Below are 14918 nucleotides of genomic sequence, written 5' to 3'. Positions count from 1 at the left end.
TAGTTAATAGAGAAAACTTGTCCAGATTTACAGAGAGAAAGGACAGAGAATCGGCAGGAATTGGACTCGAGTATTGCTGTGCTAGGGAAAAGAAAGAAAGAGAGCAAGAGAAGCCAGTATTGAGTAAATTTTCAATCTCTGTTAAATATTGGAACTGATTCTATTGAATTTAGCAAAATTGAAGGAAGCAAGCAAGCACTTGTAGTTTTAGGTTTTGGTTTTAGTTTTAGTTTTAGTTTCGGTTGGTGGAAAAATTGGTTGTCAGTATTAGCGACATTACCGGTTGAGAGATAGGCTAAGCTAGCTAGAATGGCGATTAAGCAAGAGATGGGTGCGTCTAGCGGTTTGGACCCGCTGGACCCTCTGGACCCGCTTTCGAATGCGGAGTTTTGGCACGCATCTCCTTCTTTTGAGATGATGAATTCGCCGAAGGTGTCACCTGCGAGCACTGTGATGACGCATACGCCTAGTGTGGGCGGGCAGCAGAGTAGCAACAGCGAGGTTTCGTACAATAATGTTCTGAGTGAGAATGCGATAGAGGCATTGCAGAAGCAACAGGACCAGAACAAGTTGATCCACTTGGACCCGATTCCTGACTTCAAGGACAAGAGCGAGGTGAAGCCGTGGCTCCAGAAGATATTTTATCCGCAGGGGATCGAGATTGTGATTGAGCGGTCGGACAGCATGAAGATTGTGTTCAAGTGCAAGGCTGTGAAGAAGGCGAGGAGCGGGGTTGCGGCTGCGGCGGCCGCGGCGTCTTCGGGTTCTGGGGTAGCGGGGAGTTCCGGCCACTTCCTAGGGTGTGCGTACGTGGGCATGAACACGAATCCGATGTTGAATAAGGGTTCGAGTAAGAAGAAGGATGGCAGCGGTAATAATGCCAGGTGCAAGGACGAGAAGTGCGGCGGCGATGGGTCGTGTGAAAATAGCGGCGGCGCTAACGTCGACGCTAATGCTGCGGAAAATGCTAATGCTAGTAATAGTACCACATCCACGGGCAAAAAGAAGAGGGTCACTGGTCCATACAACTCGTGTCCCTTCAGAGTGCGAGCTACTTTCTCGTTGAAAAGGAAGAAGTGGAACATCGTGGTGATTAACAACGTGCACACCCACCCGCTACGGTTCAATCCCGACAGCGAGGACTACAAAAAATTTAAAAAGGGTCTATACGACAGCGGCGATATCGAGACGGTCAAGAAATTCGACGAGCTCGAATACAGAACTAAATCGAACCTGCCTATCGATTTGAGCCCTATCCCATGTGACTGTGGTCTAACACAGGAAATCCAGTCCTTTAATATCGTCCTTCCAACAACAAACATTATAGCATCAACCAGCAGAGCTGGTTCTTCTGATGCAAACACTGTGTCAAAGCCAAAGAAGTGTAAAAACTCTTTGAAGAAGAAATCAAAAAAATTGAGGCTAAAGAATACAAAACAAAAGTTGCAACAGGATATCGAAAGCAACAGCGCTCATACTTCCGCTACAGGAACGCCATTAGGAAATGTACCAAATACACTGAATCTCCAATTTGATGTCAACATGGACTTGGGTGTACAGTCCACTTCTGGATCAAATATGAATTCAAGCGTGGTATTAACCCCTCAAGAAAACATATATTCGCATGATTTCTTCCCCAACACAGCTTCCTCGCAACGTAATGACTCACCAAACTTTTCAAATCTAAACCCAAGCTACTTTAACACTGAGAATGAAATTGACTTCACGGAGCTATTTAGCAAACCATTACCTCATTTCAAAAACAATCAGCAACCTGTACCCCAATCACAGGATGCTATTCCACTCTCGTTTTCTCATAAACCATCAAACAGTGGTATTCCGGACACCCATCATTCTCAGGCCCAAGGCAGGCATATGTTATACCAGAACGTTGATTCTACACCATCTACTCATTCATCACCTAGTATGAATGTAATGACCACAGGAAAGAATTCTATGACAATCACACCAGCTCTTAACACAGCTACAGCAGCAACAGGACCCACTCAGAGTTCCGTGCCATTGTACTCATCGGATATATCTAAGGAACAAATTCAAGATTTCGTTGACATGAATCAAATTTTCGGCACCTCCGAATATTCTAAAGACCGTAATTCTAACTCAAATACCCCGAACTCTGTGATTCCAGGACGGTCATTAAACTTTCAACATTCTAGATTACCAACTTCAAATCAACATCAGAATCAAAGTGCTATTTGTGAAATAAATAACTATGATGTCTGTGCAAATGACTTTGGACAATGTGGCGGTGTCGGCGCTGGTGTCGAAACCAATTCACATAGTAATACTAACAGTATTACCTTGACGACTAGTTCTATGGGTAATGGTATCAACTCGAGCGTCCATGGTTATGATATTCCAATTAAAACAGAGTTAACTTCAAACCCACAGGAGTATATCTCTAATGTACTGAATACGGATTTTAACGAACTTAAACTTTCCCAAGATGAACAACATCAGCAACAAGGTGGCATGAACAACCTCGGTTCTCAATCAAATTACAACTACCAGTTAATGTTCGATGAGGAGTTAAATCAACCTCAACAAACAACGCATAACCCTCACACCCTGTGGGAAGAACCTCATGGATTCCTTCAGTGAAAAGGCGCGTGTATATTGTTTTTTGTTTGTGTGTTCTTTTTTCTTTCGGTTCTCATGATCGTCTCCTATACATAGTTTCTACTTAATGTGACTTTATACTTTAGTTTAGTCTAGCCCCTTAATTAATAGTTTTTGATCGTTATATTAAAATTATACATGAAACACCACCCTCCCGGGGTGTCTTAAGAAAAGGCTGTTCTCTTGTTCTTTTTATCAGAGGTGAAAATATGCGAGCACTGGAGACAAACGTAAAACAACACCATACTAGTATCCTTTCTTCTCTGTTGAGACTGGAAAAACACATTCTCCCGCGAATGGCACTTCGGGCACTCCTTATCAGACCGCGGTAGTGTGGGGTCCGATCCTATATCCTGCACAACACCAGCAGTCTCACCAATGTTCGTTTTCAATTCGTGACGATACACCAATGGAGTCCCCGCTTCCTCCACATACGGACACGTACGACACTCAAAGAGAAGCTTCTGTGTCTCTTTATCCTCTCTAGGATACAACATATTATTACAATCACGGCAAAACCTAAACGTAGTCATTGTTAGTTCCGGATAATTCTATTTATTCTTCTTCTTCTTTACCACTACTAGAACTTCTCTTTGGCTATAATCGTCAATCTTTTATTTCAGATCTGACAAAAAACAAACCCACAACAGAACACAACGCCTAAAAAAACAAAATCTATACACGCAGAATGGCAGCTCCTGGTAAACCCTTCCGAAAGCCTCAATTACTTTCTAAATTTCACTTCTTTTCTCTACCAACCAAACCACTTAACATATTTCAAACACTTTTTAACATGGAAAAGCTTTAAAATGTATATCATTGTAGACGGTATAGATTTTTTCAGCATCTGAAAATTTTTGGTGAAAAAGCTTAAGATTAATAGACAAAAGCTGTTAGTAGTAATGGTAAAAGAACAAATATTGGTTGATTGAAGAGTTGTTTAGAGTCATAGCACCACAGAAAGTTCATTAAAAAATGTTACGCCAAGCGGTTAGATCAACCAGTGTTTTTTCTAGAGCCAGCAGATTGGGTTTGGTGCGTTACCAAAGTAGCGCAGCAGCTGTGAACGGAGGAGCCAATGCTGCTGCCCCAGCTGCCACCCCAGTGGATCCTAAGATTGCCCAAATTGTGCAAGATATTTCTAAGTTGACTCTTTTGGAAACATCTGCTTTGATCCAAGAGTTGAAGACCCAATTGAATATTCCAGACATTTCTTTCCCAGCAGCTGGTGCTGGCACTCCAGCAGCAGCAGCTCCAGCTGAAGAAGCCAAGGAAGAGGAAGTTGTCGAAGAGAAGACAATTTTCTCCATCAAGTTGGAATCCTTCGATGCCAAGTCCAAGCCAAAGATCATTAAGGAAGTGAAGAACTTGCTAGGTTTGTCATTGGTTGAAGCCAAGAAGTTTGTCGAGAGTGCACCAAAGGTCTTGAAGGAAAATGTCGCCAAGGAGGACGCAGACAAGGTTAAGGCTGCTTTGGAGGGTCTAGGTGCCAAGATTGTCTTGGAGTAGACGCAGGAAAGCTAATTAGTTCATCATTTCACTCCTCACTTTCCCCCACCCTGTATATACTATTCATAAAAAATAACTTCAAATACACATAAAGCGCAATTTCAGTTGGCTCGAGTTTACAAACAAATTGCTACTACCTTTTAATTTCTGACGAGTAAATATGATAATGATAATGATGATATAGTAGTTACTTTACTTATTGCAAGTGAGATATTACTGTTATGAACTTTTTTTGTAAGTCTTTCTTTCTTTGTGTTCATCTGATTTTGGATTATCTAAAAATCTACAAAGTACTTGGCGTATGGATCTTCTCCTTGGACACCGTAGTCCAGTTGTTCTTCTGGATATTGATCAAATAACGAGGAGTCACCAACACCAACTGTGATTGGTGGCTCATATGGGGTTTCAATATCCTTTGCCAATAACTTTTCCCAGACGACTTCAGCGAACCATGGATGAGACTTGATATCTTGAGGACCGCTCTGTAAGTTACCTAGTCTTCTTGTTAGATCCGCAGTGATCAACTTGCTTAGTAGATCGATAACATCTGGGTGGAAAAATGGTGGGTATACCACCTTTCCAGCTAAAATTTTCTCGTAAGTCTTCATTGGAGTAACATCGTAGAACGGAGTGTATCCTGCAAGCATTTCGAAAATCAATATACCAAGTGACCACCAATCGACAGATTTATTGTAAGGTTTTGTAGTGATGACTTCGGGGGCAATGTAATCCGGAGTACCACATAAAGTCCAAGTCACAGTGATAACTTCCTTGGCAAACCCAAAATCCGTTATCTTTATGTGACCATTTCTGTCTAATAGGATATTTTCTGGCTTCAAGTCACGATATATGATATTGTGCGAGTGTAAGTACTCTAGGGCCAACGTCACTTCTGCCGCATAAAATTTGGCAACCGGATTAGGAAATCTTTGCGACTTCCTTAGTAACGAAAACAATTCACCACCTTCAATATAGTCCATCACCATAAACAAGTTACGGGAGTCCTGGAAAGTACCCCACATACGAATCAAGAAGGGGTGTTCGACCAGTTTTAACATTCTTCTCTCGTCGTTTGTATGCTCAATTTGCTTCATTCTGATAATCTGCTGCTTCTTTAGCACCTTTATTGCGTAGTAACGCCCATTATGAACACTTCTAACAAGGTGCACCCGTCCAAAAGAACCAGTACCTAACGTACGCATGATCTGAAAATCATGGAGCGTATACTTCCCCTTCGAGACAGTAGACCTTTGAGGCAACAGCGACTTTTTCTCCTGAGCTGATAAATATTCAGCATCTTGTCCTGGATTCCCAGAAGTAATCTTTACCAGATTGTCATTACCAGTTTGTACCGGCTGTGGGTTCATGGTTTGGTACTCCATTTTCGAATCACTTCAGTATTATCCTTATCCTTAAAACTATTTCTATATGATAATGAGAAGGGAACCTTAATTCATCCAAATAATTAAAAAAAAAAAAAATACCAGCAAAACCCGTGCAATTTCAGTCCCAAAAAGACCAATACTCCGTTAAATCACAATCGAATACTCTGAAACAACTATTTCCCGCTTTATAACGCTCACAAGAGCTTCGAAAACCGTTTGAATCAACCTTTTGTCCAACTCTTGTCCGTTTTACCCTTTTATTGAACATCGTCTTTAAAGTGAAACCCTTTTTATTGAAGGGAAGGGAAGCTTGGATAAAAAAAAATACTCGTGTATAGCGATATGAAAGAGGAAGCCCAAAACCGCATACAAAAGAACAATGCGTGGGCGGTACGTTCGTTGTGTGCCAAAGATGTTCCTACATCGGCCAGGTAGCCTCTATCAAAAAGAGAGAGAGAGAGAGAGAGAAAAGACTAAAGACGTTTCCGACTCCAGCGCTACCGTAATATATGCAAACTGTAATTTCTAATTGGAAGCTGTTTTTTCTACTTTTTTTGCTTGTACATTACATATAAACTAATTAACCCGACTGATTTTTTTATCATAGCCAGATATTATTTGACGCAGTAGCGTTGTTGGTGTGGTTTGGTAGAGGATTACCATTAATATTATTAGTATTAGGATTATTATTATTAGTAGTGGTAGCCATGGAATTTTGATGAGTCTGTAGCTGCTGTTGCTGCTGCTGTTGCTGTTGTTGTTGTTCTTGTTGCTGCAAAAGCTGTTCTTGTTGGCCTTGGACCTGTGCTCTTTGCTGTTGTAGTAGGGTGGTAGGTTGAGGCAATTGGAGATCAGGCTGTTGTTGCTGTCCCGGTTGTTGCTGTGTTCGTTGTGGTTGCGACGCTACCTGCTGGTTGACTTCGTTCTTCAATTGTTCCATATTTCTGTCGATAGCGTTCATGACTTCGTCTGGGATCGATGAAACGACTTGAGTGTTCAAGATCGTTTGTTGCTTTATATCATCTGCTGTTGGGTGAGAAGTGTCGTCTGGTTTCCAGTAGTGGAAGTGTGTTGAGAACTTCTTCATGGCCAACTGCTTCACTTTATCAAAGGAGTCCTGTTTGTTACCGTTTTCGTCTTTTTGTTCTAGAGCCTGGGCACCGCCTTGCTTGTCGATCATGGCCTTGGTGTAACGCAACATGGTCCAGTCGAACAAGTGGTCGTTGTGGTACTCCAACTTGATGAACAAGTCCTTGAATAGACGTGCCAAGTACATGTAGTCTGGTCTTTCGTCGAACCTCAAGTTTCTGCAGTACCTCATGTACTCGACGAACTCCATGGGGAGACCCTGACAGAGCTGTTCCACTGTAATGCAGAGCTTCTTCTCCATGATACGGTCGTATTTTTGTCTCTTTGTGGTTGCCCTTAGGCCCTGCCATGGCAAAGACCCTTTGCAGAAATATATCAAAACGTAACCCAAACTCTCCAAATCGTCACGCCTACTCTGCTCGATCCCCAAGTGTGTGTTCACACTCGCGTAACGCGCGGTACCCGTGAGGTTCTTATTTTCACGATATGGGATGTGGTTGTGGCTCCTAAAGTCCCTGTACTTCTTCGACAACCCGAAATCGATAACGTGCACCGTGGATCCACGTCTCCCAACACCCATCAAGAAATTGTCCGGTTTAATATCTCTGTGAATGAAAGACCTGCCGTGGATGTACTGGATCCGGCATATCATTTGCAGCGCTAGCATGATCACAGTCTTGAACGAGAACTTCCGGTGACAATAGTTGAACAAATCCTCCAACGACGGACCCAAAAGATCAATCACCATCGCATTATAGTCCCCCTCCTTACCAAACCACCTTATAAACGGAATACCAATCCCACCACTCAAGTACTTGTACACCCGTGATTCATAGTCCAACTGCGGGTGCTTCGTACGAATCGGCTCTAACTTAATCGCAACCTCCTCTCCACTAATCAAATTCGTCCCATGGTAAATGTCACCAAAAGACCCAGATCCTATCTTCCTTCCGATCCGAAACTTCCTACCAACTCTCAAATCCATCTTTGCAAACCCTTATTAAACCTCCTTTCTGCCAATACAGCTCACCTTGGATCCAAACAAACTGCTTTTGTACAATTTATAATCTCCCCTGCCGTTCAATAATTACTTACTTAAACGAACTCAAAAGAAAAAAGTAAACTTATTCGATTCCAACTCTCTCTAAACCAAAATTTCCTTCTCCGTCTAGCAAATGTCGTTCTTATCCGCTATAATTCACTTACAACCAATCACAAGCTGACAACTGTGCTAATGTAAAACACTCTCTAAAAAAACCTCCTGTCTCTTTTGTCACCTTTGTCCAAAATCGAAAACCTTTCTTTCTTTCTCTGATATTTTTTAATATAATCCGAAAACAAAACGAGATAATATTCAAACCAAAAATTTCAAAAAAAAAAAAAAAAAAAGTACAATAATAATAATAATACTCAAAAATTAAAGTGTAACAGTACTAACAGTAATATTACTAGTGGTAGTATTAATTAATATATCTGGGCAAAAATACTATGGCAAGCGCTCAATGGGACAAAAAAAAAGATAGGGCGCAAATGTGCAACGAAGTGTACAGATATAGACCGATTAGCTGTGACGCTTGGAAGTACCTTACACAAGTGTAGCGGTCCCGTTTACCCAAAAGTGGTGTTGGCTGGACAGACTTCGCGTGGTTGCTGTCTGTATGTTTGTAAAAGGAGAAAGAGAAGAATCTCTCTCTCTTTGTGTGCTAGCAGCGAAAGCGAAAGGCGTGAATTTCTTTTACTCGGAGAATATGAAAAGGCTAAACAGACAACAAATAATAATAATAATAGACTGAGTGAGTGACTGAGTGACTGCCTGAATGGAGCATGCGGAACAGCGACAGAAAGAAAAAAACAAAACTTAGAAAAAGGGTAAAAGGGAAGTAAGGAAGTGGTCACGTGGTATTGCGGAGGGGCGGCGCACATTTCTCTAATTTTTGTTTTTCTGTGTCAGTGGTAGGGTAACGGGGTTGGCTTCTGGCTGCTGGATACCTACTACTGGCTTTCGCATGGTATAGGAATAGGAATAGCATAGTGAGAACAATGGGGAATGGAATTTGTCATCGTGATGAGGTGCGGAACAGAGAGGATAGAGGATATACCTACCTACATATATATACACAACAAGTGTAGGGTGATCAGGTTTGGTAATGGTAATGGCAATGGCAAGTGACAGTGCAGCAGTAACGTTTTTTGGTCTCGAGACGATCAATAGAGTGTCGTTTTTACGGGAAGACAGGTTATTTATATCTCAGGCATTCGAGCATGAGAGCTCGCTATTCATACCGTTCGTGGACGGACAGGCTTTTACGGGTGATAGTGGGACAGATTTGCTATTTCTAGGGCAACATGTTGAAAGTAATAGCGGGTGGAGTAGCGTTTTGGAACGGATAGGGTCGGTTTTGGACACTGAGAAAGGATGGCTGGTGGAGTCTGGTTTCACCGCGACGTTTCTAGGACTTCGCGAATATGGGACATACAGTGGTGATGTGCAAGTTTTCAAGTATAAGGAGTACGTTGGAAGACCAATATTTGCGTTGGACTTGCGTCCCGGTAGTGATACGTTGATTAAGAAGGCCGATGTGCAGTTTATACTGGACCGGTATCAGCCATTGGGGAGAATGCAGGCATTTAGTTTGAGCAACGAGGTTGCGTCTATTTTCTCGCACGCCAACATGTATTTGGATTGGTTGCGTAAGTATCTGTATTGCCCCGGGTGCGGGTCCAAGATTTACCCTGTTCATTGCGGTACCAAGCTGCAATGCGGTAACACGAAACCGGACGCCAAGTGTCCGGTCCAGAGCGCAGCCGTGTCCAATGTGTGCTTCCCAAGAACCGATCCCGTGGTTATTGTCGCGATTGTTGACAGACAGTTCTCCAAGATATGTCTAGCTCGCTCTAGAAGAAGAATGGGGGATTTCGTCATGTACTCTACCATTGCAGGCTTCATGGAACCCGGCGAGACTGTGGAACATGCGTGCCAGCGTGAGATTTGGGAGGAAACTGGTGTAAAGGTCGGTCCAGCAGATGTGGAAATCCTTCATACCCAGCCATGGCCCTACCCTTCCAACTTGATGATTGGATGCCTTGGTATCGTGGATTTCAACGGTGACAACGAAACGATTAATCTAGAACATGACAAGGAGTTGGCAGACGCAAGATGGTTTGATTTGAAACTCGTCTCAGAAGCATTTAGCAAACATGATAAAACATCGACAGCTTTCTTGAAGTATGACGACACGATCAGTTTCCCCGGCCGGACTGCTATCGCTCATCAATTGATAGAATATGCAGTTTCTAAGCATAACAGAATCAACGGAAACCTATAATCGAAAAACGCAAAAAGAAAATAAAAAAGCATAAGGATCCAATGGCATTACATAGCATGTTTATTTAACTCTATCATAGCATGTGGCATTGCAAAGAATATTCTCGTTTCATACCCCACAAGTGCTTCTCTAGTTGTGTTGTATTATCTATGTAAATTTACTGCAGTAATAGACAAAATAATCACCTCTAGCTATTATTCGAGTGAAACATCCAAGGTTTGTAAACATATGGAGGGTTGGCCGAGTGGTCTAAGGCGGCAGACTTAAGATCTGTTGGACGATTGTCCGCGCGAGTTCGAACCTCGCATCCTTCAGTACTTTTTTTAACTTTTTAATTTCATTTTTTTTTTTTTTCATTTCTTCCTCCGCAAATTATATTTAAATGTACTCTATATATATGCTGTCTGTCGTCACGCTTGTGGGGCAAGCAAGACCGTACAAACACAACATTAATAGAAAATTGTTCTAGATTGGAAGACGCTTTCCAAATTACCTCACTCAATACTAGTTACATCTTTTACATCTTTAAAAGTTTTGTCTATTCTTTTACTTTGTTAAAAGTTCTATAATTATATGTATGTATATATACTTAATTGGTTTTAACGATTTTCTCAACAATTTTGAGAACATCATCGCCCTTAGTCGAATAGTCTTCCTTGATATAGTGAGGATTATCTAGTTTCTCCTTGATAACTTCATCAATCAATGATCTTAATTCCTTTATTAGAATACCGTTCTTGCACCATATCCGTAGTGGTGACCAATTATCAACGACAACATGAGGTGAATTCAAAGAAGTACTGAGATTGTACGATAATGACCCACCAAATAGTAAGACTGCAATCGTCGATGTTGGTGTAAGCCCTTTTATATATAATTTTCCTGTATGTTGAGTTCCAGTAAAGACAACGAAAGGCGCCTTTAGCGAATTCGTTGATTGGCTCTTTTTAATGGATGAAAGGTCCTCAACTGAGTCTGTACTCTGGATATCTTTTGGAGCAGAGTTACTAGCCGAAAATATCAAGGATGATGGATGAACGAAGGCTCTGCTTGCTGGTAATATATCTGAGTCTGGATCATATTCTTCGTTATAGAGTTTGTCGATGAATTCTTCATTTCTAATCCAATACTTGGTTAATTTGGCATCTTGATCTTTTTCCACAGCACCCACACCGGTTGCAACAAACTTTGTTTCTGGTAATTGTACCCGAGCAATATTTGGATAGAATGAACCTGAAATAACACACTTAATAATATCCAGATTTTTGCTGTTTCTATTCAAATAATTAGACGTAGAACTATCAGGTTTGTAGTCAAATGGTAAAAATCCTATGTCTTTCAAGTTGGAATAGAATTGAGTCCTTGAAGATGAGATTTCAGTCACTTTATTGTATGAAAGTAAGTTGTCCTTCAAGAATTTCCGTCTATTAGGGCCATCTAGATGAAAGTATTTGTTCAATAAGAGAGTTACGGCCAAAACATCGCCGAGCTTCTCATATTCTGAAAGTATGGAACGTATGGCATTTCTGTTTTCATATTCATTAATGAATACTGATGTTCCGACACTTAAAATAGAAGCAATAAGTACACCGATATCAGTGCATCCAAAGATGATAGAATATATTAATAGCTTACCATGTTTGCTATCCATTACGGGTAATAGACTAACAAACTTACCAAGTTCTGTTAGAGACTTATCCGACTCATCGACTAAACCCGTAGTGGTGAGCATTTGTTCTGCCTTTTGTAGCGCCGAAAGTGGAGGAGGATCCAAACCTTTTTGTAAGAATTTTGTAACATTCTTAATTCCCATGGACCTTACCGATAAGTATAAAGATTCCAATCCTACACGCTTAATCTCTGGAGTTGGAAGGTCATCCATTTTTTCATATACCTTCTTTGAGAAAAGCTTGTATGAATAACCATTTCTCACTCTACCAGCACGACCTCTTCTTTGTTTAGCTTCTGCTTTCGAGACAAATGTTTCGATCAATTTTGATGTGTTACTCGACGAGTCGTATTTTAATGATTTTACACGGCCAGTATCGATTGTTGCAACACAGTCATCGACAGTAATAGAGGTTTCAGCGATATTTGTAGATACAATGATCTTTCTTTTGGATGGGAATCTTTTAAATACCTTTTTCTGGTCTGATGGAACAAGGGCCGAATGTAACGGCAACACTACTAGATCTGAGTTATTATCAACCTTTTCTAGCAATTTACAACAACGATTCACCTCCCCTACACCAGGGAGAAATACTATAATAGAACCATCATTATTTTCACTTAATAATCTTCGGTGTACATGAAAAACAGTTTCAGAAATCAAATCGTAATTTATTTGACCTGAAGTAAAGAATTTAGAGTCTGCTGTAGGAGTAAGGTACTGTTCTTCATCATTGGAATCCATGTTATTATAGTTACGTTGCTCTTTGCGTATTTTAAAGTTAAGATCCACTAGAATGTCATCTAGGAAATAGTCCTTAATAGGGAAGGTTCTTCCCTCAATATGAATGGATTTCAAACCTTTGAAGAAAGTTTTGAAAACTTCGACGTTAACAGTAGCACTCATTAATACAAGTTTCATACCTTTTACGCTTTTTAAAATGTTTTTCAATAAGATGATGATTAAATCTGTGTCGATCGACCTTTCATGAACTTCATCGATAACAACAATGGTGTCATTCAAAAATGTTGTATCACCTTGTAAGATACGAACAAGAACACCTGTTGTCATAAACTTGATTCTAGTGTTATTCTTAGTCATGTTTACACCTCTGATGATGTAACCAACTTCATCACCACATGACACACATCTTTCTTGAGAGACTCTCTCAGCCAAACCAATAGCAGAAATTCTTCTTGGTTGAGTACATATGATAGATGTATTCCCGAAATCCCCCTTATGCATTAGATGATCCAACAAGAACTGAACAACTTGGGTAGATTTACCAGAACCAGTTTCACCGGTAATAAGCACCACGTCATTAGAATTAATTAGGTCTACTATTTGGTCTTGTAATTTCCAAGCTGGTAAACTGGCTCGTTGAGATTTCATTGTGTTCAATTCCGAACTTTTTTGTCTTTTTGAATATTCCTTTTTCAAGACGTCAATTTCTTCCTCTGTAAGTGGTTTACGCTTAGAGTTGTATTTGCCCTTATTTCTACTAGAATCTTTAGGAACATGTTCTAATGATCTTTCATGACGTTCTTTTGTTAATAAAGGACCAGGGTTTTCGATGATACTGGATAGATTTTGCTGTAGCCAATCTATGATGCTGTAGGCACACATATCGCCAATTAGTTGTGATTGTTCTAAGAAATGTAAAAGCTTTTCAATAATAATAAGTTTCACATAACTTGGAAGTTTATAATTCTTCTCAAACGTCGACACAATAATACCCGGTGGTGTTCTGGGATAATACTTTGTTTTGTACAATTTAACCTTGATCTTAAACTCCTCGACAAGCTTAACTGTATAGCAGTTACTGTTTATAATCTCTATATCAGATTCGAAACTGCTTTGTAAAGCTTCAAGCTCTTGTTGCCATATTTCATCTGAGTTATCATCAGTATCATCCATTGAGTCTTCTGGTATGGAAAAAGGATAAATATCTTGTAAGAGTTTTAGGCATGCATCTGATTCATTGTAATCACATTCCTCCAATGCAAGTTGCACTTCTTCCTTTGAATTTCCTAGTTCGCATAAATTATCAATCATATTCCTCTTGTTCAAGGGAAGTTTAGCAACCTCAATTTTGTTCAGTGATTCTTCTTTACGTCTTTTGAAAAAGTTTGGTAAATCATCCTCTGGCAAATTACAAATTAAAAAGGCCAATGGATTTTTATAAGCCATTGATTCCTCTACATGTGTGGCTCTAAAGCCTAGAGATATTAGCTTATGTTTCAAATTTTCACGTTCACTCGTGGGCTCCCCATGATAAAGTTTTCTATCCCAGTCTAAATGAGTCTTCAATGAGTTTTCAATTAGTCTTCTAGAGGACTCATCAAAGTCAAAAAATGTAGCATTTTCCCATACTTTCTTTGGGAATTTTACGACAGGTTTTTCTTTCTCGTCTTGGAGGTTTCTATTGTTCTGAGGTTTCTTCATGCCAGAAGAGCCTTCTGTTTTCGAGTTTATACTAGTAATGAAGACAGGCTCTTGACTATTCTTCTTCTCTTTTTCCTCTAGGAGCGCTCTTTTTTTATCTTGTTCTTCCTTCTCCTTTCTGTATCGAATCATTGACTCAAAAGGACTTTCATCAAAAATCCTATTACATTTATGTGGATTTTCCTTCAGCAGTTCTTTCCGATAGTCTTCTAAATCATACCAAAGGTTCTTATGATTTGGAGGAAGCATTAAATAGAGCTTACTATTGAACGCAATCCGATGCAATGCTACAGTTGCTGCGTAATGACGAGCTTCCGCGGCTGTCTCTTGTGGAGGAACTAAGTCTTTCTTTTCCAAATTCGCCCTCAATTTAAGTGTTTCCTTCGTTTTGGGGTCAGTATAAGACAATATTGCAACAGCAACAAGGCCCCGTTCACCCAACTTCTTCATATCATATTCAACTTTATTCCACTTTTGCTTCTGGCAGTACTCATGCAAAACACTGTGCGGTAGTTTACCAGTCCAGCTAACAGAACTTGTAACATTGGCACGCGATTGTTGTCTTTTTTTCTTCTCTTCTTCACTAAGTGGTTCACGTTTGTTTTTGCCACCATTCTTCTTACCCTTGGCGTTGCTGGGCTCCTCTTTGACATCTTCGATCTTCTTCTTCTTTGCCATTTTTTATTCAAAGTAGATCAGTTAGATTCACCTTTGAATTTAAAACTTTCTCTATCAAAATGTATTTTCTCAGTAATACAGACAGATATATTTAATCCAAACTAGGAATGAACTTCACTCACTCAGGTGAACAAAGAAAGTTAGTATTGAATATTCTCAGAGAAGCCTTTACTCTTC

At 40.2% G+C, this 14918-nt stretch overlaps 7 protein-coding genes and 1 non-coding gene across 8 annotated transcripts; 4 read left to right on the top strand and 4 right to left on the bottom strand.

Moving 5' to 3' along the window:
- Positions 1 to 309: 309 nt before the first annotated feature.
- On the top strand, positions 310 to 2622 carry AFT1 (AFT superfamily family; the record flags this gene model as incomplete). Its single annotated transcript, XM_022822325.1, has 1 exon — positions 310 to 2622. The coding sequence occupies one exon, from the start codon at positions 310 to 312 to the stop codon at positions 2620 to 2622; it is 2313 nt and encodes a 770-aa protein (XP_022674158.1).
- A 182-nt stretch (positions 2623 to 2804) lies between these two features.
- RPB9 (DNA-directed RNA polymerase II core subunit RPB9) lies at positions 2805 to 3137 on the bottom strand (the record flags this gene model as incomplete). Its single annotated transcript, XM_022822324.1, has 1 exon — positions 2805 to 3137. The coding sequence occupies one exon, from the start codon at positions 3135 to 3137 to the stop codon at positions 2805 to 2807; it is 333 nt and encodes a 110-aa protein (XP_022674157.1).
- A 478-nt stretch (positions 3138 to 3615) lies between these two features.
- MNP1 (mitochondrial 54S ribosomal protein bL12m) lies at positions 3616 to 4149 on the top strand (the record flags this gene model as incomplete). Its single annotated transcript, XM_022822323.1, has 1 exon — positions 3616 to 4149. One exon carries the CDS (start codon positions 3616 to 3618, stop codon positions 4147 to 4149), a length of 534 nt encoding a protein of 177 aa, XP_022674156.1.
- Positions 4150 to 4424: 275 nt separating this feature from the next.
- TPK2 (cAMP-dependent protein kinase catalytic subunit TPK2) lies at positions 4425 to 5531 on the bottom strand (the record flags this gene model as incomplete). Its single annotated transcript, XM_022822322.1, has 1 exon — positions 4425 to 5531. The coding sequence occupies one exon, from the start codon at positions 5529 to 5531 to the stop codon at positions 4425 to 4427; it is 1107 nt and encodes a 368-aa protein (XP_022674155.1).
- Positions 5532 to 6135: 604 nt separating this feature from the next.
- HRR25 (serine/threonine protein kinase HRR25) lies at positions 6136 to 7371 on the bottom strand (the record flags this gene model as incomplete). Its single annotated transcript, XM_022822321.1, has 1 exon — positions 6136 to 7371. The coding sequence occupies one exon, from the start codon at positions 7369 to 7371 to the stop codon at positions 6136 to 6138; it is 1236 nt and encodes a 411-aa protein (XP_022674154.1).
- Positions 7372 to 8770: 1399 nt separating this feature from the next.
- Positions 8771 to 9949, top strand: NPY1 (NAD(+) diphosphatase; the record flags this gene model as incomplete). The annotated part of the gene is made up of 1 exon (XM_022822320.1): positions 8771 to 9949. The coding sequence occupies one exon, from the start codon at positions 8771 to 8773 to the stop codon at positions 9947 to 9949; it is 1179 nt and encodes a 392-aa protein (XP_022674153.1).
- A 229-nt stretch (positions 9950 to 10178) lies between these two features.
- Positions 10179 to 10264, top strand: KLMA_R125. The gene has a single exon. It is a non-coding gene; the product is annotated as a tRNA-Leu (tRNA).
- Positions 10265 to 10538: 274 nt separating this feature from the next.
- Positions 10539 to 14741, bottom strand: KLMA_10639 (RNA helicase; the record flags this gene model as incomplete). Its single annotated transcript, XM_022822319.1, has 1 exon — positions 10539 to 14741. One exon carries the CDS (start codon positions 14739 to 14741, stop codon positions 10539 to 10541), a length of 4203 nt encoding a protein of 1400 aa, XP_022674152.1.
- Between the last annotated feature and the right edge of the window lie 177 nt (positions 14742 to 14918).

This window comes from Kluyveromyces marxianus, chromosome 1 (genome assembly GCF_001417885.1).
Source record: "Kluyveromyces marxianus DMKU3-1042 DNA, complete genome, chromosome 1".
In the NCBI taxonomy this organism is placed as follows: Eukaryota; Fungi; Ascomycota; class Saccharomycetes; order Saccharomycetales; family Saccharomycetaceae; genus Kluyveromyces; species Kluyveromyces marxianus.
Note: the sequence above shows the minus strand (reverse complement) of the source record. Positions and strands in the feature narration are given on the sequence as shown.